This window comes from Nothobranchius furzeri, chromosome 11, assembly GCF_043380555.1.
Source record: "Nothobranchius furzeri strain GRZ-AD chromosome 11, NfurGRZ-RIMD1, whole genome shotgun sequence".
NCBI lineage: Eukaryota > Metazoa > Chordata > Actinopteri > Cyprinodontiformes > Nothobranchiidae > Nothobranchius > Nothobranchius furzeri.
The window spans coordinates 20,731,409-20,753,912 of record NC_091751.1 but is presented as its reverse complement, the minus strand read 5'-3'; the positions used below and the strand labels follow the sequence as shown (position 1 = coordinate 20,753,912).

Below are 22,504 nucleotides of genomic sequence, written 5' to 3'. Positions count from 1 at the left end.
ACACGCTGCACCTTTAATGAGGAACTGAATTTTAACCTAAAAGGTTAGCCAGAATTAATTACACGTTGCACCTTTAAGGAAAAACTGAATTTTAACCTAAAAGGTTAGCCAGAATTAATTACACGTTGCACCTTTAAGGAAAAGCTGAATTTTAACCTAAAAGGTTAACCAGAATTAATTTACACGTTGCACCTTTAAAGAAGCACTGAGTTACTGGTGAGAGTTCGATGCAGCTTCCTGCTCAGCGAAATCAGCACCACTCTGTTGCTGGTTCAAGGCTGAACAACGGATTATTTTTAATTCAAGCTCTTTGGATTTATTTGTTTGTTTGTGCCGGATAGAAATCTCTGTGTATCCAAGCCTCACACGGGCTGCACCAATAAAATGTTGGGGTTATTAGGAGCGAACAATTCGCAAGCGTTAACTTACTTTTGGATTCTTCAATAAATTCTGTAAATATGTAAATATTTACTGATTTATTAATTAATTAAGATATTCTTAGATATACGGGGCACCATTCCCCTTTTTCCGGGGAAAAATTGAATCCAAAACTCTTATCAGTCTTTCTTGAAGTTCGTAGAATCCTTGGAGCAGAGACTTCTCTTCGACACAACAAAGCTACTGGAGACGAAAATCTGAATTTTATAACGTTTAATTAACAATTTGTCAAATGAATAAACAGTGGAATAGATGAATAATAACCGTGTGATATGATTGAAGATGGATGTGTTTGCATGTGATGGAGGATGTATGAATGGGGTCCTTTGTTCTCACAAAGGAGTAGTGTGTATGTGTGTGTGTGTGTGCGTGTGTATGGATTCAAAATGGAGTCTTGAATACAAGATGGCTGACCCCTTTGTCTGGCTAAAGTGTGGGTGGCAACTTGCACTTTAACTTCCAAAGCACTTAGAATCAGTAGTAACTTAACCTTAAATCACTCAAAACATTTCAAAAGATCATGAAACAACACAAAAGATTAATCACAAATTAATATCTTTTAGTTTCAGCCTGGCCATGACAGAAACCATTTTAAGATACCAAACAATGATCAATAAGCAGTTTATTCTTTCAAAATGACCCGACGGACGTGTTTGGGACGAAAGAGGAAAACACGAAGCTACTTTTTAAGCAATAGACGCGGTTTATTGCTTATTTGAGACTATAGAGGAAACGGGAGAAGAAAAGGAGAGAAAAAAAATGAGTTTCCTGATCACCAAAGCAGCAAGGCGTCCCCCGCTGTTATGACTTGACGGTTCTCCGTTTTTCTCCGCAGTTTCCGGCGTCATCCGTCGGTTTGATGCTTTCTCCGTTGTTTGGCGTTCACGAGTGTTTCTCCACGGGCTGGACAGAGACAGCAAAGTTTCTTTCTGTGCTGAGTTATAACTTACAGCGTTTCTGAGAGCTGGATGGAGTTGTTGTTTCCCTCAGCTGGTTCTGTGTCCTCAAACATCAGCTGGAGGGGAGCAGAAACGAGCAGATCAGCGGTCCCGTGGGCTCAACTTGGCTCTTAGAGCTTCCGCGTGCTCAAAGAAGTCGGAGCGTTCGACAAGCGTGTCCTCACCGCCAGGTATCCTGGGCAAAAGAACGAGGTTTCTTTGTCTCATTCATGATTTATAGTCTTTGAAGTCGCGGGAAAGCTCCAAGCTCCCGCCTCCCGCAGATCGTGTTTCTGGTATTAGGCGGTGACGTCATCACAATGCTTCCGTGTGCAAAGCATCATGGGAAATGAAGTTTCTTGGCGCTGATGTGATTATTTGCTTTTCAGAGCAATTTAAGCACAGTCATTTTGGAGAAAATCACTGCATAGTAATTTCCTCATGAGGTCAGACCCTCAACACTGACATACTGGAAATCATACCAAAAGGTCAAACAGAAACACTAACACAACACTTAAACAACATTGACGCCACGGGCAACATAAAATTCACTTATGAGTCAGAAACAGAAGGCAGCATAGCATTTATGGACATGAAAATCACCAGACAGACCGACGGGACCCTAAACATAAACACATACAGGAAACCAACACACACAGACCAATATCTATTATGGACATCAGAACACCCCACCATACACAAAATGTCAGTAATCAGAACATTATATCACCGAGCAAACATGGTAACAGAAGAGAGAGACCGTAAACAAGAAGACAAACACATACAACACGCTTTAAAGACCTGCGCATACCCGACATGGGCAATAAACAAAGGAAAACAACAAACAACAACAGAAAGAGAAGAACAACCAAAGCAAAGAACCAGAAACCCAGAAAGACAAGAACCAAAACCAGTGATAACCCTACCATACATCAGAGGCATAACGGAAAAAATAAGAGCAACAATGAAAAAACACAACATAAACACACCAACAAAACCATACACGACAGTTAGAAACAGACTAGTGCACCCAAAAGACAAGATACCAGCTGGACTTAAATGTGGAGTCGTTTACGAAATCCCATGCAAACTCTGCAATAAAACATACATAGGAGAAACGGGACGCCAACTCAACACACGGACAATAGAACACAGAAAGGAGTGCGAGAAAGAGGCAAATCGAAAACACACAAGAGCAGCAAAAGAAGAAGCAGAAAGTACAATGAAGACATCAGCTGTAAGAGATCACTGCACAAGAGAAAACCGTATGATGGACTGGGACAGCACACGGATCATAACCACCGAACAACAAAAATACAAGAGATGGATCAAGGAAGCAATCGAGATAAGGAGACGTGGATGTGGGACCATGAACAGGGACGACGGAGTTTACACGCTGGACCACGCATGGGACTGCATCGTCGGAGAGGGGAGAGCGGGCAGTAGAGGGCGACAACGTCCTCTGCTGCCCGCAGATAAACGGAGAAGGAAGTGACGCGCCACCATCAGCGTCAGCCTGAAGAAGCCGGCAGCCGTCGGCGAAACTGTAGCTACAAACAGGTAAACAAAACTGTTTCTGTGTTTGAAAAGAACGAAAGCATGGAAGAAGAAATAAGTTATGTTTCAAGGCTCGTAGCTGCAGTTTGTTTTATACAATTCTGTTTTGTTATGCTGCTTTTTACAACTCCTCGCATTTAATATTACAACAGGAGCACATAGCTAGGTGGATTAGCCTATTCTCACGATAGCTACAACGTTTATAAAACCACCAGACCTGAGTTTTACCCTCGTATCGCTCATCTTCTATGCTAGCTCTGGACCTAGCGTAGATGTTTTTGTTTAGTATTCCCACCTTCGTTTTTAATGATTAGCTCTTTGAACATTAATCCGGTGTAATGCTGTGAGTTGTTTACCCCACGAACATTGTTTCCACGTCTAAGAACACAACAGCTAACTATCAAAATGTGTTTCATCACCATGTTTTTCTCGTGCTGTAATGAAGAAAATGGAACATTTATGTTTCAGCGAGCCCTTTCTCCATGACTGATCTGGACTTTAATGCAGCTCTGACGCAGAGGAAACTTTAAATGTTTATAATTCTACTTCTGATGGACCAGAACCATAAAGTTATGAGTTTGCTGCACCAGAGAGCAGAGACAAACCAGAGGGAGAAACCATCAGCCAAAGCAGAGAGATTGTGGAGAGCTTCGGGGGAGCAGTAGGTGAGTTTACTCATGTGCTAACATCACACTATTGTACAGATTACTATGATGTACCAGACAATTAAAATAGTATTGGTCAGTTAATATAATATTAATACTAATGAGCGTCTGTCCGCTGTCTCATACTCGTTAATATCCGTTCACCTAAGGTAGTTTAGCTTAGAGAGGAGGGAGAGAGACGCCTGTCATCCGGTTCTGGAGCTCATGCGTGCTTCTGTGAGCTGGATCCAACCCAGACACCAGCGAGCCAGTCCAGCTGGGATTTTTAAAAGCCACACATCCTCTCCTTGTGCGGTAATCTGAGCTCCAGAAATCCACATTTAATTTTTTAAACCCCGCTACGGGTCTCCGGAGCCCAGCGTGGACCTCCCTGCCTACAGAAGTCTGTCTTTGCAGCTGCACAAAACACCCTCAGACACAGAGATAGAGGCATTGTTTCTCTTATCTGGAAACCCGGGGACTTGATGTCCAGACAGGCTGGAGTCGGTACAGTCTTCACAAACTATGATTTATCAACATGAACACAATCCAACACTAGTAAACACACACACTGACTGGATCACATGACCTCTCTACCCTAAAACTAGCCACTCTCCACACTGAGCTGAGGCAGCCGAGCTTCTAACTCCCTTTGGTTACGTCAGAGGTTCAGATTTAGAAACAAGAGAAAGGAGCTTTTTTCTAGAAAACTCTGATGTTATGTATTTTAAAACCAAATTATCCACAATAAGCATTTCAAATACTATTTTTGGACAACATTTTATATGAATTAGAAAAAAAATTACCTGCAATTTGCTCATTAATAAAAAGTAAAACTTGTGATAATTAAGCAATGGACTATGGAAAAACCTGACCAAAGCGGTAGGAGAGTTTTGCTGTGTCAGCTGCAGGCAGGCTTTGACTGCTTGTCAAAAGCTTTGATGGTTCAAAGAGTTTCCTCCGGATTGGCAACTCCGAAGTTCTGCTCAAAAACTGAATCACTCGGGGAAGTGATTTTAGTTTTATTAATTATCTGGCATATTCCAGCGAATTTCTAACGAGCTTCCCCTACGCGTTTACATCACTTTCACAGACGCAGCAAAAGTTCAGAAGAAGTGTGTGTGTTTAGACTTTTGCTGCTGCGTTCATGTGCAGTGTGAAGGGAGGGGTGAGAGACGTGATGCAGCACACAGGGTCTCTGTCGGCTACACAGGAGGAGGGGCAGGTGATTGGTAGGGTTGGGCATCGTTTGATTTTGAACGATTCTGATTCCAATTCCTCGTTTCGATTCCGGTTCCTATCGATTCCCGATTCCGATTCTTTCAAGACATGACATGCTTTACATGAGTTAGCTAACCACAGGTCCTACTTGATGAAATAATCTTAACTTCAACATGAATTTTAATTCTATGAACAACAACATCACCTTCATTTAGACAAAAACATGTTTTGGTAGAAAAAAGAAAGACTTGCAGCACAACCAGTGTGTTTGTTTCTGACCACAACCAAAGTGTGGAAGAAGCCTCTGGGATGAGAGGCTAAATGTCTCCAACATATCCAGAAACGTCCAGCTGTTTTCAGCTAAAACTCTCAGGATGACTGAGAACTACACCTCCATGCTGCAGCAGCATTCAGTCACAACAGGAACTTAAACGTAGCTGCTGTCAGTAACAATCTAACAGATTTTAAACATTAAAACTCAACAGAAATAGTTCAGTAAGGAAAATTTAATGTTCACAAATTAGTGTGTGATTTATTATTATTATTATTGTTATTATTATTTATTGTGGCAGAAGCTGGTGTGGTCCACCACAGAGAAGCTGCTCTAGCATGATGACTTTAATTACAGGTTATTGTTCAGCCTTCTGACACACACACACACACACACACACACACACACACACACACACACACACACACACACACACACACAAGTGTTGGTGAGCGGCTGCGTCTGACTGCTGGCGCTCCGTGTGTGTTTTTATTTCTGCAGTGAGACAAACTCACCTCACACCGTCCAGAGTTTGTTCTTTAAAGCTTCTATTAAATCCACCGTGTTGACGTATTTAACACGTTTCCTCTACGCTGCAGGGGTTAAAGTTCACATCACGGCGTAAAAGTTTGGCAGACGTGTTTTTTATATCTGGGTGGGGAGAGAGGGGGGGGGGGCTTGGTGCTGCACACAGACAGCTGGTGTGGTCAGCTCTGAAAAGCATTGATCACAATTTGCAGATCACATTTATTTTTCACGGAGATCGGCCGTGGATTCCTCTACCGTTGGCATTCTAGGAATCAAAACTAGGAATCGAAATAAAAACTTTGAACGATTCCGGGAAAAACTAACAGTTGGAACCGGTTCCAATCGATGCTCGATGCCCAACCCTGGTCTGATCAGTGGGAACATCCCTAGTTTAAATGTTTTAATTATCATTTATTTCTGTGTCCACTTGTTTTTGTGGCAGTGCTAAATGTGCTCAGTTGGAGGAACTATAAAGTAATCATCCACACTACGGGCACAGCTATAGTCACTCTGGGACACTCAGACTGTTCATTTAGGATCAGCCACATCTGTTCCTGCATGAACTGGATAATGAACATGAGTGTTTGATCCCCTAGTAGATTTGTTTCTTCTATGTGTGTTGGTTCACCAACCACTGCAGAATGATTCATTTCTCTGATGTAGTTTTGTGTGTTTACTCTTGTTCTCAGATAAATACAGATTTCAGAAGCATTCCCACCATCCCCTGCTGTCCAGACTCCGGCAGCAGCCCGGTTCTTCAGAAGGTTTCAACAACGAGAAGGCCAGAAGAGAAGAAGCTCCAGAGCATCATGGACATCACGGCTCATGGGAGTCTCAACATTAGTTTAAATATTTAGATTTGATCTAAATGATTTGCTACATCAACATAAAAACCTTGCCTTCCCACCCTGGACCAGAACAAGAGGATGCTAACTCTAACCTGAACGTGTTGTTGAGGCGCCTCGGTGTGGAGCTCCACCAGGACTCAGGGTTTGTGGTGAATGTTAGAACAGTTTCAGTAAACATATAAATACTGTAAATACTGACATTTAGTTGGTAGGGGTGGTTTAACAGACATAATAGCCATGTTTCCTCCAGAAGAAGACACGACGGCTCGTCCTCTCTGTTGTTGTCTCTCCATACAAACTCAGCCCTTTAAGGACTTTGCTCAGACGTCAGCGTATCACGACTGCTTCTGCAGAGTTATGTCACTGATCAGCGCCAGAGGGCGTCCACGAACATTATTAACATTAAAAACTTTATTCTGTAGAATTATGGTGTACTTTCACCGAGTCGGAGAACCGGTAGAGTCGCTGTTGGATGTGGCGTTCAATGACCATAAGAAAAGAAAAAGTGAATGAATAATAATTCTACAGATACGTTGACTTAAATGTAATGATGTATTTAACTTTCACAACTTTAACAAAGAACCACAGTTCTGAAGACCATCAGATGCTTTTGTTATATATTTAAAAGGTTTTAGTTCTTTTACTTTGAAAAACAAACTGCATGATTGTTTATGTGTAAAAGTCGGTGTTGCTGTGTTTGCTGCTCGTGTTCGTGAACTACAAAAGGAAAGGAGGGATGAGGTCAGAGACGAGTGCTTGCAGAGCTTTACCAGAAATGGATGGAGCGTTCTGGTTTCCTCACTTCTAACAGAGAAGCATCAGGCCAGCAGGAGCCGGCCACATCTGGGTCCATCTAGCAGAACTTCTAGAGTTAGCAGATGATGCTCCTGAAGCGTGCTGCCTCTGCCTCAAATTTGACACCTCACAGCCAGTTGTGTGTTGACAGAACCTGCGGGAACGTCGTTCTCTAGATTCATAAACATCTCTGGGTCCATGATCTAAATGATGAATGACCCACTCTTGTAGAGCACCTTTCAGTGTCAGAGGACTCCAAAGCGCTTTACCATGTAGCCACAGCTGGCCTGGGGCGCATGGACAGAGGTGAGGCGGCCGAACACAGGCACCTCCGGTCCCTCCGACCACCAGCAGCAGGCAAGGTGGGTTAAGTGTCTTGCTCAAGGACACAACAGCAGCATTATCTGGTCAGAGCCGGGATTGAACTCGCAACCTTCTGATTACTGGACAACCCATTCAATCTGTTGAGCTACTGCTGCCCTAAACTTTACATTTACATTAATCTTTGCAGTTCTTATATTTTCTGGGGCACCATGACTGATCGTTTCCTGTTTTCCTGTTGATGTGGAGAGTCGGCCGTAACCATTCAGGTGTGCAGGCTGCAGGAGTGTGCTGCGCCCCTCCCCTGCCAGGTTAAAGCCTCGTCCATGCTGAAAATCACTCTTGAAAGAAGCTGATAGTAAACAAAGCCATGAGGTCACATGTAGACGTGAGCTTTGCTGCATTAGTCTTATTTTGAAAATTGCCGTACATTTACACTGAAACTTTTTGTGATTTCCTGTCTAGCCCTATGTTTGCTGCAGGAATGGGTGTGGCACAGAAGTGGCTCGTGTCTAAAATAGAACCTGATCCTATCTTTAGCGGCACAGCGGTCCGATTCTGGGACCCCCCCCCCCGACTAAAGTGGGTTGTACTTGAAGCAGCGCTGTTCTGCGCCGCTGATGCTTCCAGTGTGAGATAGGGGTTAGATGTGTTGCTTTACAATAACAGTGTTTAGTTTTATCTGTGACAGAAGAAGCTGGTTTAAAGTTAGGTTTCATGTTTATACAATGTTAAATGTGTTTACATCATTAATATAATTTTTACCCTTTATCCTGATTTACACTTTACAACAGATGAGTGTGATTTTGTCTCTAGGAACTAAAAGTGTTGATAAGTAGCATGTGCTACCATGTTAGTTTGAATAAGTTGTTTTATTTTTATGATCCATGTAGAAATCTCATTGTTACAATAAATAATGTTGATCCAACTGGAGTCTTTATTTTTCTTTCACTTGAACAGAAGAACTGAAATTTGAGCCGTTTGTGCATCTAGATTTTAAAATGATTTTTATAAATAACTGATCATATTTTATATTACATTTAGATTGTGTGGCATAAATCAGCTGTTTTTATTTAACGAATAGTTTTTTGATAAAAATAAAACTGAAACAGTCAACATAAAAAAAAGCTGCTTCAGGTCAGCAGGTCATGTAGGGTTAGCTAAGCGAACGAGTCAGTATGTGTGTAAAAAGTCTGTCTGGCCAAAATAATTCATTAGTTTTCATCAGCTTGAACACCATGACACCGACAACATTCACATGATGATCGTAACGTGGAGCAGAAAGCTGAAGAGCTAACTGTTGAAGCCACACAGGATAACCCACAGACGTGTACGTAGACGCCTCGTGGGCTGGCGCTGTCTATTGGAGCTGCTGTAGTGGCTGGCCGCCATTTTAGATGGGTCTCCGTTTGCCCCCGGTGCATTCATTTCTACTGAGGAGGTGTTTACCAACTAAAAACCACACAGAAACGGGCACAGTTGTTCACTCTGCATCTGCATCTGTTTTTACAGTCACTGCTGCTCTGCATTGACTTTGGAGAGTGAGGAGACCCATCTAATATGGCGGTGAAACTGTTCCAGTGCCCAATTGGGCATCTACTTATTCATATCTATGGGATAACCCGCTTTAAAATCGAGCAAACCCCAAGACGTTTGTCACCGCCCAGTTCCGTACAGTTTTCCTATTGGCTGAGCGGTTGCTAGGAGATTATACTTCCAAGGTTTGAGCGAGAGCAGAAAAATCCTAGCCTAGTGAACTAGACCAAGTTATAGGTTTAGATCAGCCTAGTGAACTAGACCAAATTCTTGCTTTGCAAAGTTTGGTCTAGGCACGCTCCATTGGAACCTCAGCAGCTCCTACCAGGACTCTGGCTAGCCAATCACAGCTCTCTAGAGGGGTTTCAAACACATAAAGAGCTGTGATTGGTCCATAATGGTGGGCCAATCATAGCCGACCCGTTACAGATGGGAATGGCCCATATATGCCTGGTGGGTGGGATGATGCAACAGAGTGAAACAAGAGTATGTCACATTCATTGTCCAGTGGAATGCGGAGATCATTTGAAAGACAACGGTAGAACCCGCCCCACAACCGAGAGCCGTCAATGGAGCATTTATTTAGTCTGGCTTGCCAGGCTAGAAAAATCCGTGAGAGCAGGGAGCAGACTTGTGGGAGGAGTTTTGATCCATGCAGAGAAAAAGTTGTTGCGTGAGAAGAAAATACCAGTGTAAGAAAGTTAAATCTGAGCGCAGAAACAAAGATTTGAAGAACAGAGTATATTTAAAAGAGAGAGCAGACATTTTGAGTGCAAGCATTACACGTTTTGAGAGCAATAATATAAAATCTTATTCTCAAATTAAAAAGTTGGTCTCTTGGTATGAAATTCTGCTCTCAAATTGAAAGTTCAAGTGCTCAATTTCTGGCACTTAAATTCTTCCATACACGTCTGGCTGCTGTGGTGAAAGAAAAAGAGCTCAGATAGGAAGGGACAAAATGATGAATACTTTTATTAATATGGACTTCAGTGAGTCTAACCACACTTTGCTTTGCTATGTCACCGTAAGTTTCCATTTTTTACTTTGTTGTTACAGGTTGAGGTCAGGCATGAGGGACAGGCAGCTGGAAGAGCATGTTAAAAAAGCCCGAAGTCTAGAGGGAACCCGACTGGGGCTGGAAGAGTTGGCTCAGTTCCTCACGCTCCCAGTTTCAGACACGCTCACACAAGTCTACAACCTATTTGAGCAGGTAACAAACTTTTGATTGGAAAATAACTTTTTAAACCCAAACTTAGTTCTGATTAGGACACAAAACTGTTAAGCTTTATTAACTCATTCACTGCCAATTTGCATTTTTTACTGTGTGGGCGTCAGAACGAGCCCCCGTATCGTGAGAACAAACATCTCAGCTCTAAAGCCGATCTTCATCTGCATACGCCACACGTCACGTGATCAGGAAGCAGAAAAATCCATGTGTTAGGAGATCGTTTTGGGCCGCTGCTGTAAAAAAAAGTGAGGCGCGAACCGGAAAAACTTCTGCCGATCACAATTCAACGACGGATAATGAAAGAATGGATAACGCTCGAAACGCGTGGATTCTTCCTGATGTAAGAGGTGAGTCTCCGCTTTGTTTTGGTTGTTTTGGCGTCAACATCATCCTAGCGCGCAACGTTCTGTGACTCTTTAAAAAAGCAATAAAACGGTGAGAAATGCTGGCAGCGAATGAGTTAAAGATTCTTTTTTTTTTTTTTTTTTTTTTACCGTGTCCTGTCTGGCTGTGAAGCAAGCAGAATTGATGTCTGAATGCTGGTGACAAGCCTTACAGATTTACTCTCAGGTGGAGCATCAAAGCGTCTGCTTTTAATGTCACGCCTGATACTTAAAACTTTATTGTTATTGTTGTTGAATGCTTTGTAATTCCGACCAGACACGGAGTCAGAGGTGAAAGAGAAAGGAAAAGAAAAGGTGGGGAGAGAGGAGGTGGGGGGGGGGGGGTTCCACAAAAATAAACAATAATGAACAAGAGTCTGCTTCTAGACCTGCAGAAAGAGACAAAAAAAAGCAAAAGGGCAAAAAAAATGGGACACAACAACAATACAACAAGATCTAGCTATCACTGCGTCAACTTGATGAAGAAATATATCAGAATCAGAATCAGAATGAATTTTATTGCCAGAGCTCAGATCAGATCAGAGCATAGGAACTTGACTCCATAGTACAACCTGACCAAGGTTACACACACACACATATAGACAGGACAGATACAGGCAGACCATGGGAGCAGCCATGACGGCGCTCCTTTGTAGATGAATGAGGGAATACATGAGGAAAAATTACAATCGCACGATAAAAAATTACAGTGCATTAAGTGCCCACCATAGTCTTAAGACCTGTGTTTAACGTGCCCAAGCCCATACTTTGATTTAAAATTCTGTACTTGAACTTTAGGAAAAAAATTTGAATTGATTAGTTTCTGATCTTAAAAGAGGATGTTTAATTGAATTACGTTGCATTTTTTAAACAAGTACAGACAGAGGTCTGATATTGCAAAGAAGTTTTCAGTTAAACGTCTAAATGGACTGCTGCAGCTGAATGATTGACCGCGTACAACACCGATCATCATGATGGTTGATGAATGTAGGTGAGGTAAAGCGTGTTTGTAGTCGGGCTGCGCTTAAAATTCAGATGGAGTTCTGACAGACTGCAGACACTAAAAAAGAAACAAGAAAATCAAGTGATCATGAGAATTGTTTTCAGAACAAGTTTTGAACGACAGCTTATTCAGAATGCTGCTGCTAGAGTCTCAACAAGAACCAAGATAACCGTTCACTCCTGTTAAGTCTCTACACTGGTTACCAGTAATCTACTGAATTGATTTCAAAGTGCTACTACTAGTTTATAAATCACTCAGTGGCATGGGGCCAAAATACACACTAGATCTCGTTCCTGTGTATACGCCCAGCAGGGCTCTGAGATCCTTAGGAAGCGGTCAGCTGGCAGAACCCCGGGTCAGAACCAAACAGGGTGAAGCTGCTTCCACCCTCTATAGAGTTCAGCATCATAAATACATGTTTTAAACCTTGTTAGATGGGAAACCCCTGCATCGAAATGTTTAGAAAGCTAAAATACACATCTAGATTTTAGATGACATATTAATGATTATTTATAAGCAAATAACATTTCCTGATGAGGTCAGAGAGCTTCCTTACCTGTTTGCTCACTGGTATAATACTGTATGTAGAGTGAAGATGGACAGATGGACATCAGACATTACATCGTCGCTCTGTCTACGGTACTCCGGCCTCCTAAATCCTTTGAGACTCTTAAACTGGCCTTTGAGGTGAGAACTTGACCAGTGACTCTGGTGTGATGGAGGCTGACTGATGCTGAAACAGCATTTTAACACGTAGATGTATGAGAACGAGAGAGGAGAAATCCGGGAGGAAGATCTGGCTGTCGTCATGGAAATAATGTTGGGAGTGAAGAATGTGGACCTGTCTGGTCTGTTTTTGGCTCTGGGAAAACTGGATGAAAGGAAAATCACTTATGGTAAGACCATGCTGCTTTTAATAATGTTTGTAGAAATATTGACAGCACCTGCCAGCGCGTCTACATCGCTCCATATCTGTGGTTTCACTCCCAGTTTGGATGTCCGACCGGTTTTACTGGAGAAGATAAAAACCAGCTGTTACAAACTTTATCACCAGCTGTTTAATCTAAGCTGTCAAAACTATTTTAAAATAAATTTTTTTGTTCATAATTATATAAATAAATTAATGTATTAAAAGAGCTAAGTTCCACTCCATAAATTAAGAGGAGTTATTGTTTGTGATGAAATCAAATGTTAATAAATAACGTAAAAAAAGAACATTTTTCTTTGTGTTGAAGCCAAACGGTTAAAATGAACAAGCTCCATGAGCGTTATTGTAACCCGATGATCACAAACGTATGTTCCAACGCCTCTTCTCGTCTCTCCACTGTTCCAGACGAGCTTCACCACCTTCTAAAGAACACTTCTCACCTCTCCCTGGATGGCTTTGATTTTAAGGATCATCCAGGTAAAGGCTGCATCAGCCGACCCAACGGCTGCAACGGCCAGAGCCACGACAAAGACAAATAAGAGACTGCTGCTGTGTGCTCTAACTCACCTGGTCACCTCTGTGCCTGTACATGTAGGTAAACCTAGAGCAGGAGGGTTGTCTCACTTCACTAAGTTCATTTGTTCTTTGCGTTTTCTGTTAAGTCAATTTTGATCTGAAAGCCTTTTATATTGTAAAAGCAGATGATTTATTTCTTATATTGCAAATTTAAATATTTAAGAATTAAGGTGAGAAATGGAGTTTTTTCTTTGCCTTGTTGTCATCTCAGGAACAACACACACATTTCCAGTTTCCTGCTACGGCTTGGTTTCATACATAATATCAATGTTTTTATTTACTTTAGCAACTCTGGCATCAATACTGCATGTAACACTGACATCCCACTTTGTTTTTGCAAAGATTAGGCCCATACATATCACATGTTCTGGAATCAGGGTGATTGTTACGACATTTTATGAAAAAAACTTTTAACGTCAACGCTAAATTTCTAGCAAATGCTTTGTATATAATGACAAATGATGTGACTAAGAACGCTGAAAAACCTTCATGTACCAGAATAAACAGTCATCTTGGTTCTGAGAATGTTTACCAGCTGAGTTTTAGTTTTTCCTTTTGACAGGCTCTGGTTGCAGGGAATGGAGTGTTGAGTGTTCCACATAATCATCTAACAAGATTTCTGGAATATTAGCTTAAAACAGGTTCACCGTAAACGATGACAGTGATCCCAAAAGTGGGACCAAAGAGAATTCAGGCTGGGGAATAAGGACAGCTTTCCTACTTGGACAACTCTTGTAACACCATTTGTTTTTTCTGGCGTCAGAAAAACAGTTTTATCCTTTTTTGGTTTTGATTAACAAGATTTAGTCCTAATGATGTCCCTTTTTGAGTGAAAATGATGAGAAATGGTTTTTAAAGATGGAGAGAACACACTTTCACTTTTTGGTTTAAAGTGTTTTTGTGCTTTATAAACACATAAATCAATGTTTTTTGTTTACATCATGAAATAGTTTCCTCTTATGTCCACTAGGTGGAGCTTTGTTTTAACAAACCATCATGTTCAGACTTCTCACTCACAGGTCATGAGTAAAAAAAAAAAAACAGCATATAAATGATGGTTCCTCCCTTTAAGCCTGTATCGTGAGGTATTTTTGCTAGTCACATATTAATTAGAAGCCATCATGTTCACAGTGGCTCTTCCCATCAGAGTCCAGGTGGTGGTGCTGACTCCCTGTGCTAAACACACCAGTGAGCCCATGCACCTCTGCCCACCTGATGGACAGGAAATGCATTACCTCATCCCTTCCTTTCATTCCTTCAGGTAAAAATAGAAGATTAAGCCTGAGCTTTGATGAGTGAAACCTACAGAGGAGGTGTGGAAGCATGGAGAGAGGGATAGCGGTGGAGGAGAGCGACTAAATGGATCGTTCTGCTCCAAATCCAATTCCTAATAGCTGGAGGGAGTGAGGAGGGTGGGAGGAGGGAGAAGAAAAAACAGTCAAAGGAAGAGGAGAGGGAATGTGGTGATATCACGTCTAACAATTAAGACCTGCCTTCAGGAAGTGAAGAAGAAGCTTTGTGGAGAACATATGAATCACACATGGAGAAGCATGCCTCTCTGGGTCGTCCTCGGATTCTCAGTCGGCCACAAAGCCTCAGACACCACAGCTGGGCTGAGATCTGTTCACACCATTTAGGGAATCGGTTCTATCCATCCACTTCCCCTTCAACCAAAGTTCAGTCAAACCTCGATCCAATGACCTCATCTAATGACAATATTGCATCTTTTCTTTTGCAGAATTGGCCTCACTAAGACACCTAAAGGATTAAAACGATAATTATTTTAATTGTCCACTTAAGATAGTTGGATTAAAATAATCATCACACTTGTAGAAACAAGATGTGAAGGAAACACTGTTAACACAACAAACATTACCAACAGGTTTAACTTTTAGCTGCCAAGAGTTGAAAAGTTCTGGTCTTAGCTGCTTTTCTCCATAGTAACGAAGCAAAGATGCCATTATTACTTCCCTTTTTACCCCTTACTGTGTGCCTACAGCTGCTTGGTGACAAAAACAGGCATCATCACTTTTCTGAGGATGTAACTGAAGAACATTTTGATGGACGTGTTTCTTCTGTGAAAAATCCCAACTTCACCTTCATCCCACTGAGATTATTTTTGTGTCACGTCTTTTAAAATGCAGTTGTAACAAAAATGTACCTGGTGTGGAAACTCAAATTGTCTGATTAAGTTGCTGATTGGTGCATAATAATGTTGACACTGTTCTCACTCTTGTGCTTGTGATGCCATATGACATTGATTGCTTCAATGTGACTGAATGGTTGCAAAGTTGGTCTTAAGTCAGAAAATGGCCTCAAAACGCATCACGCATCATACTTCTTTGTGTTCGTCGGTGCGGAGACGCACAACACCATTATTCGTCGTTGCAAGTGCTGTCCAACAGGCTTGCAAGGATGAACGGAGTAGAGCCCACTTTTCTAAATATCCGTTGAAAGCAACAAAGGTCACAAGCCTGTGATTGGTCAGGACACCGCTTCCTGTAACTTTGTCAGCACCGCTATTCCCTCTCAAAAAATAAAACGAGAACCGAACATTTCTAATGACAGACACGAAGCAGATTGTAGAACACCTCGTGAAAAACGTATGAGATAGGTATAATTATGAGATAGCTAAGTCATAATTATGACCTAGGTATCTCATTATTATGAGATACCTAGGTCATAATTATGAGATAATTTCTTTTTTTATCTGAGTGGCGGGAATGGGCTTCCATACAAGCTATCTCATTTTCTCTTTCTAAACAACCGAACTGGAACTCTCCACACAACCGGCCAACACCCCCTTCAACATAAAAGTCCAACCATAGCAAATCGTAGCCCATTACACTATTGTTAAACAATGTAAAGCGTGAAATATATAGCCTATATTTGTGCACTTATACTAACCGTAATTGTAGTTTGAAGTGAATTTAAATATCATGAAACGTTTAAAATTTACTTTATTTTGAAAAGCTACTGGCTTCTTCCTGTCTAGGTGCGGTGTTTCAGGTGCGCTTCTCATGAGAGACGGTCCAAACTAGAGGAGAAAAGTTTGTGTCCCACCTTATTGACAGTCTCCCGCTTTGAGTTTATTATTTGTACAAACTGTGAGTAAAGCAGGAGGCAGGACTTAAATGCAGGTTCGGATTCGGAGAGCGTGGAACGCGCTCACGTCAAACCAGCAACACAAAATGAAACGGCAGGCTGAGCACAGATGATCAAAAACTATAAAAAAGACGTAGAACAGATAGATGAGCAGAGAAAATATCTTATTTTGAAATATCGAAGGTGAAATAACATTTCAGGAGCAAATAGGAAAAAGGAGGTGTTCCGGTTTGCAGTGGGCGTTCCCGTTTACAAACAAAACGCCCCTTTTAGCGGCTGGCCGGAGCAGACACGTAGATCTCTTTAAACCGAACTGAACCTTCTCTCACTCGCCTAATGCCTCATCTTTACTCTGTCGAGAGGTACTTGGAATAGAACAGACCTTATTGATCCTACAACAGGGAAATGTACTTGTTACAGCAGCACCAACACTTAAGAGAATTACTGGAAGACAAATAATAACAAAGGTACATGCATATACAAATGGGCAGTAAGCTATACTATTGTAATATTGTAACCTTCGACCACTAAAAACCATGAATAAAAAAGAAAAACTTGGGTTCCAGGACTATGTCCTTTATTTAGAAAAAAATATATATTTGCGTCTTCTTCGACAGTGTATGGCAGACTGTCCCATTGACTGACATCCATAGCTGTGAGTATGTCATATTGTTCATTGTCCAATACCATGAGGAGACAGTTTGAAAGACAACCATGGTTTCCGGGCCTCGACCAAACTTTCCTCATGGGTCGTGGCCAGACCATATTCACATATATAGGAAGGCTTGTATTTGGTTCTTTACATAAGATCATAAAAGCATACAAATGAGTAGCAAAAGGCAGCTTTAAATTGACGATGTGTAGTTTTTAGCATCAATCTCTAGAAATCTCTATTGAAATGTTGAAAATAAATTAAATAATGCCCAGTTGTTGAAAAATAATGGAGGCGTCGTAACATAACTGTAAAAATTCGGTCTAAAATACAGGGGAGCGAGTTCAAGTCTCTGAGTGATGCCATATTAGACACGGTGTTTACTTCTACGTGAGCCCATGAGGACAAAATGCATTTAGTGATTTGTAACAAGCAGTTACAAAACAATCGCCTTTTATAAACGTTTAACGCATTTACCTCTTCACTCGTCATCAGTGGTGAAAGGAAGCCTGATGTGCTTTTCATTTTTCTTGAAGGCTGAACATCTGACGAAGTACTCGTTCGAAAATTGCTCTCCAAAAGAGTTTTTACCCTAATGTCCTTACTCGAAAACAAAAATACTGATTGCTTGGAAGGATTTAGGTATGTACTGCCCCCTATCGACAGGGAAAATACACACAGTCACTTAATTAGCTAAAAGTAAAGGTTTACCAGCTAAAGCTGGAACAGCTATTCAGCCACAACTAGTTTATAAACTGGTCTTGATATGATTATTTTTTTCTGTAGCATCCATCAAGCCAGAGCACTTGAACAGTGCTCTTCTTGTATCAAAGTCCAACTCAGAGAGGGATAATCTCCTCTTTAGCTGTCAAATTCAGCTTTTTTCATCTCCCTATTGAACCAGCAACTGCAGCAACAATTTGGCTTTGATTTCACTGTTTAATTCCTCCTCTGTTGGCGTAATTTAAATATTCTACATCTCAGTGGATTAAAGCTGTGACCTGATTCTGCTCATCTATTCACCGCAAAGGTAAAATATATTTTGGGGAGTGACTGATGACACATAAATGTCAGCTTCAGTCTCCGTTGAGAATGAATCTGTGCATTCTTTTTAGTTGCTGATATTTGTGTAGGTGGCCATTTTACCTTTCATCTCTGCTCAGTTTCAAAGATTCTGTTTTGAAGTACAATCACAGGTTGTGCAAAAAGTTAAAATAATGTTTATCGGAGCTTGAATCCTGTTTGGTAAACCAAACCAAGGCAGAAAATGGTCATGAAAAAGCTCCTCATACCTTGCAGAGATCATTCTGATTCTGCTAGCTAGTAGTGTTGTCAAAAAAATCGATGCCTAGATATAAATCGATACTAAAAGTGGTATCTAAATGAGATATTCCATCCCTGTGGTATCGATATTATGGACTATTATACACAGCCTTCTTCGAGTACACCGACACGCACGACAGCCAGATGCCTAAAGCAGCCTCCGCCTCCCAGACAAACAGAAGAAGACGCCGCATGGCTACATTGCAATTTCCCACGCGAGTTGTCTCCAATCCAAGTTTTGTCTGCCAAATAAATAAACAAAAACATAAACAGCGAATTTGCGAGCCGCTTCACAGCCCAACTTAATTAGCATACCAAGTCTGACACGTAGTTGTATATTCACGCTTATGTGCTTAAAGGAAACTCCCGTTTATTGCAACCCGGACTTAATTTCTAGCATGCAGTACGTTTGTTTACTCACGCTGACAACTTTGGTGCTACTTGGATCCCCCGGGGTATTTAGATCCATCGGCGAATCACCGTCTGCGTATATCCATATAACGGGTGCGGACGGGCACCCATGGTGCAGCCTCGAAATAAGACATTATCTGCACCAAAACATCTCAATGTCGAAAGGTGTTGTTAGGAATCATTAACATGATTCCCCTGTTCGTTTGGAGCGGGTCTGGGATTTCTAGGCGTAAACAGACTAGCCGCGGCTAATTAACCGGCGCTTTTAATGACGTCACTGCCGTGCGCCAATCTGTTTTTATTAAGATTACCGATAGATGTACCTTTGTCCTACTGTGGAGAAATTCGTTTTCTCCCTTTATTGACCAACAGAGTTGTTCAAAAGTACAGAACAAACATATGGCATTACATCTTATGACAAAAATGCACCTTAAACAGAGTTTAAGCAGCAAAACATCACTCTGCAAATAGTGTGTATATAGTGAGACAATTCATGACTTAAAGTGTTAACTTTCACCAGTTTTTGTATGCACGTTTTAAAAAATGCTGATACTTGAAAGGTTTAACCACTTAATACACTTAATTCTTAACATTTAATTTTTGCAATATAAATTGAGGAATGTTATTTTTTGAATAAACTTGTTCAATAAATTGGTGTTTTTAAATAGTATCGAAATTGAGTGTTGAGTTTTTTTTTCAAGTATCGAATCGAGTTTGAAATTTTAGTATCGTGACAACCCTACTAGCTAGACAGTCCTGCATCAAATTACATTAAGGGATGAAAATACCTGCTGCTAGATGGTGTTGTTTGATAGAAGGTGTTTTTTTTTATGCTGACTTGCCAAGGAACTGCCTATTGAAGTAAAATTACATGGCAGAGGCAGAGTGTTTGTATTTTCATCATTCATTTCCAGTCATACATGATCACAAATTGGATTTTTAGATCTGTATAATGAGCAAACCAGAGGAAGAAGCATGATTTCCACTTCACTTTAAAGCTGGATATGGATGAATGAGCTCACAGCTGTGCACATCTGTTGATTTTCTTTAATTAGTCTTTATTTTACAGATTTTTTTTTCATGTTTCTAGTTTATTTGAAAATGTTTTCTTCGCGTGATCAACCCCCCATCCCCTGCTTTCATGCCTCTGGATAAAATAGTGCTCTGCTGTGTGGTTTTCATCTATAAAAAGATCTTTTTGTAGCCTGATTTTTAATAATTATGAATAGTAAGTGTGTTTTTGTAAGGATTTTCGTTACTCTTAAAGGCATACTAAGCAGTTTTGCTTGCTTTTAGCACCCCTAGTGCCCGATCAAAGCAAAAGTGAAACTTATCTCCTCGCTGTGCGTTCGTCTTTTAACGCAGCTCAAGTGGCTCCTTAGCCTTTTAGTGCCTACAAGAGTGATTCACCACTAAATTAAATAAATCAGCTGTGTTTATGATCTAAAACATGCTGGAAGCACACTGCAGCACCAGGTATTTTTTCCTAAATCTAACAGGTTGTGGCCTGGCACTCTGAAGTTGCAAGTGCAGTATTCTGGCCACAGAGTGTGGTGGGGTCTGAGTGGGGTCATTTTAGCACATACTGGCTCAAGAAAGTAATTTAGAAATATGAAAAATTTGTTAAGCATCCTTTTAAATTAGGATTATCAAGTAAACAATTTCTGATTTCAGGTGCCACAGTCAATCTGTTTCCTCTTCTGAGGGACCTCAAGGAATTCCATTAGTTATTTAAATAAATTAGACAAAGTTAACCCTAACCCATTCTAAAGAAGAATACATACAGGGAGTGCAGAATTATTAGGCAAATGAGTGTTTTGTCCACATCATCCTCTTCATGCATGTTGTCTTACTCCAAGCTGTATAGGCTCGAAAGCCTACTCCCAGTTAAGCATATTAGGTGATGTGCATCTCTGTAATGAGAAGGGGTGTGGTCTAATGACATCAACACCCTATATCAGGTGTGCATAATTATTAGGCAACTTCCTTTCCTTTGGCAAAATGGGTCAAAAGAAGGACTTGACAGGCTGAGAAAGGTCAAAAATAGCAAGATGTCTTGCAGAGGGATGCAGCAGTCTTAAAATTGCAAAGCTTCTGAAGCGTGATCATCGAACAATCAAGCGTTTCATTCAAAATAGTCAACAGGGTCGCAAGAAGTGTGTGGAAAAACCAAGGCGCAAAATAACTGCCCATGAACTGAGAAAAGTCAAGCATGAAGCTGCCAAGATGCCACTTGCCACCAGCTTGGCCATATTTCAGAGCTGCAACATCACTGGAGTGCCCAAAAGCACAAGGTGTGCAATACTCAGAGACATGGCCAAGGTAAGAAAGGCTGAAAGACGACCACCACTGAACAAGACACACAAGCTGAAATGTCAAGACTGGGCCAAGAAATATCTCAAGACTGATTTTTCTAAGGTTTAATGGACTGATGAAATGAGAGTGAGTCTTGATGGGCCAGATGGATGGGCCCGTGGCTGGATTGGTAAAGGGCAGAGAGCTCCAGTCCGACTCAGACGCCAGCAAGGTGGAGGTGGAGTACTGGTTTGGGCTGGTATCATCAAAGATGAGCTTGTGGGGCCTTTTCGGGTTGAGGATGGAGTCAAGCTCAACTCCCAGTCCTACTGCCAGTTTCTGGAAGACACCTTCTTCAAGCAGTGGTACAGGAAGAAGTCTGCATCCTTCAAGAAAAACACGATTTTCATGCAGGACAACGCTCCATCACACGCGTCCAAGTACTCCACAGCGTGGCTGGCAAGAAAGGGTATAAAAGAAGAAAAACTAATGACATGGCCTCCTTGTTCACCTGATCTGAACCCCAATGAGAACCTGTGGTCCATCATCAAATGTGAGATTTACAAGGAGGTAAAACAGTACACCTCTCTGAACAGTGTCTGGGAGGCTGTGGTGCTGCTGCACGCAATGTTGATGGTGAACAGATCAAAACACTGACAGAATCCATGGATGGCAGGCTTTTGAGTGTCCTTGCAAAGAAAGGTGGCTATACTGGTCGCTGATTAGTTTTGTATTGTTTTTGAATGTCAGAAATGTATATTTGGGAATGTGGAGATGTTATATTGGTTTCACTGGTAAAAATAAATAATTGAAATGGGTATATCTTTGTTTTTTGTTAAATTGCCTAATTATGCACAGTAATAGCCACCTGCACACACAGATATCCCCCTAAAATAGCTAAAACTTAAAACCAACTAAAAACTACTTCCAAAAACATTCAGCTTTGATATTAATGAGTTGTTTGGGTTCATTGAGAACATGGTTGTTGTTCAATAATAAAATTATTCCTCAAAAATACAACTTGCCTAATAATTCTGCACTCCCTGTATACACTTGTATTTATCTCTTTATATTCAGTACAGGAAACAGTCGACTTAATAAAAGGAGAGGGTTTACATTCATAAATGTATGAAATATGTTTTAATGCACCACATCTTCTAACAACTAAGAGGAAAAGGTGGCTTAAACATTGTTAATAATTTTTATGGTCCAGTCTCACATCTTAGCGTTGATGCATTGTGCCATAGTAAAAAAAAAAGAGAGCCTCTTCTCCTCTTTCATCAAATGTCAGGAGCAAGAAACTCCATTTTTGTCCATCTCAGAATGAGGACTAGGCACCCTGCTGTTTGAGTCGCAGTTATTGAACTACATCCAAACCACTCCAAGAGGAAAGCGCCACGGGCAATGCTGGTTTTTACATCACCTTTCATCCCAGTTTCCATTACAGCCACAATGATCAGATTTATTCTTGATTTGGAAAGCACCTAGCTAGCTGCATTGATA

At 41.1% G+C, this 22,504-nt stretch overlaps 1 protein-coding gene and 1 long non-coding RNA gene across 3 annotated transcripts in view; one reads left to right on the top strand and one right to left on the bottom strand.

Annotated features, from left to right (window-relative positions):
• lpcat1 (lysophosphatidylcholine acyltransferase 1) overlaps positions 1–13,740 on the top strand; it is a 74,803-nt gene extending 61,063 nt beyond the window's left edge. Inside the window, exons 12-15 of the mRNA XM_070556204.1 lie at positions 10,154–10,307; positions 12,300–12,398; positions 12,469–12,607; positions 13,045–13,740. Of these exons, the coding sequence (XP_070412305.1) occupies positions 10,154–10,307; positions 12,300–12,398; positions 12,469–12,607; positions 13,045–13,178 (526 nt within the window). The 3' untranslated portion in view covers positions 13,179–13,740. The remainder of the gene's footprint in view (positions 1–10,153; positions 10,308–12,299; positions 12,399–12,468; positions 12,608–13,044) is intronic.
• Positions 11,210–22,504, bottom strand: part of LOC107383172 (uncharacterized) — a 44,688-nt gene continuing 33,393 nt past the window's right edge. Inside the window, exons 2-4 of one of the 2 annotated variants that reach the window (XR_011521942.1) lie at positions 12,656–12,723; positions 12,268–12,582; positions 11,210–11,768 (exon numbers count right to left, since the gene is read on the bottom strand). This is a non-coding gene — a long non-coding RNA (uncharacterized lncRNA). Of the gene's footprint in view, positions 12,583–12,655; positions 12,724–22,504 lie in introns of both variants that reach the window. The other variant, XR_011521941.1, reaches the window with a different exon arrangement.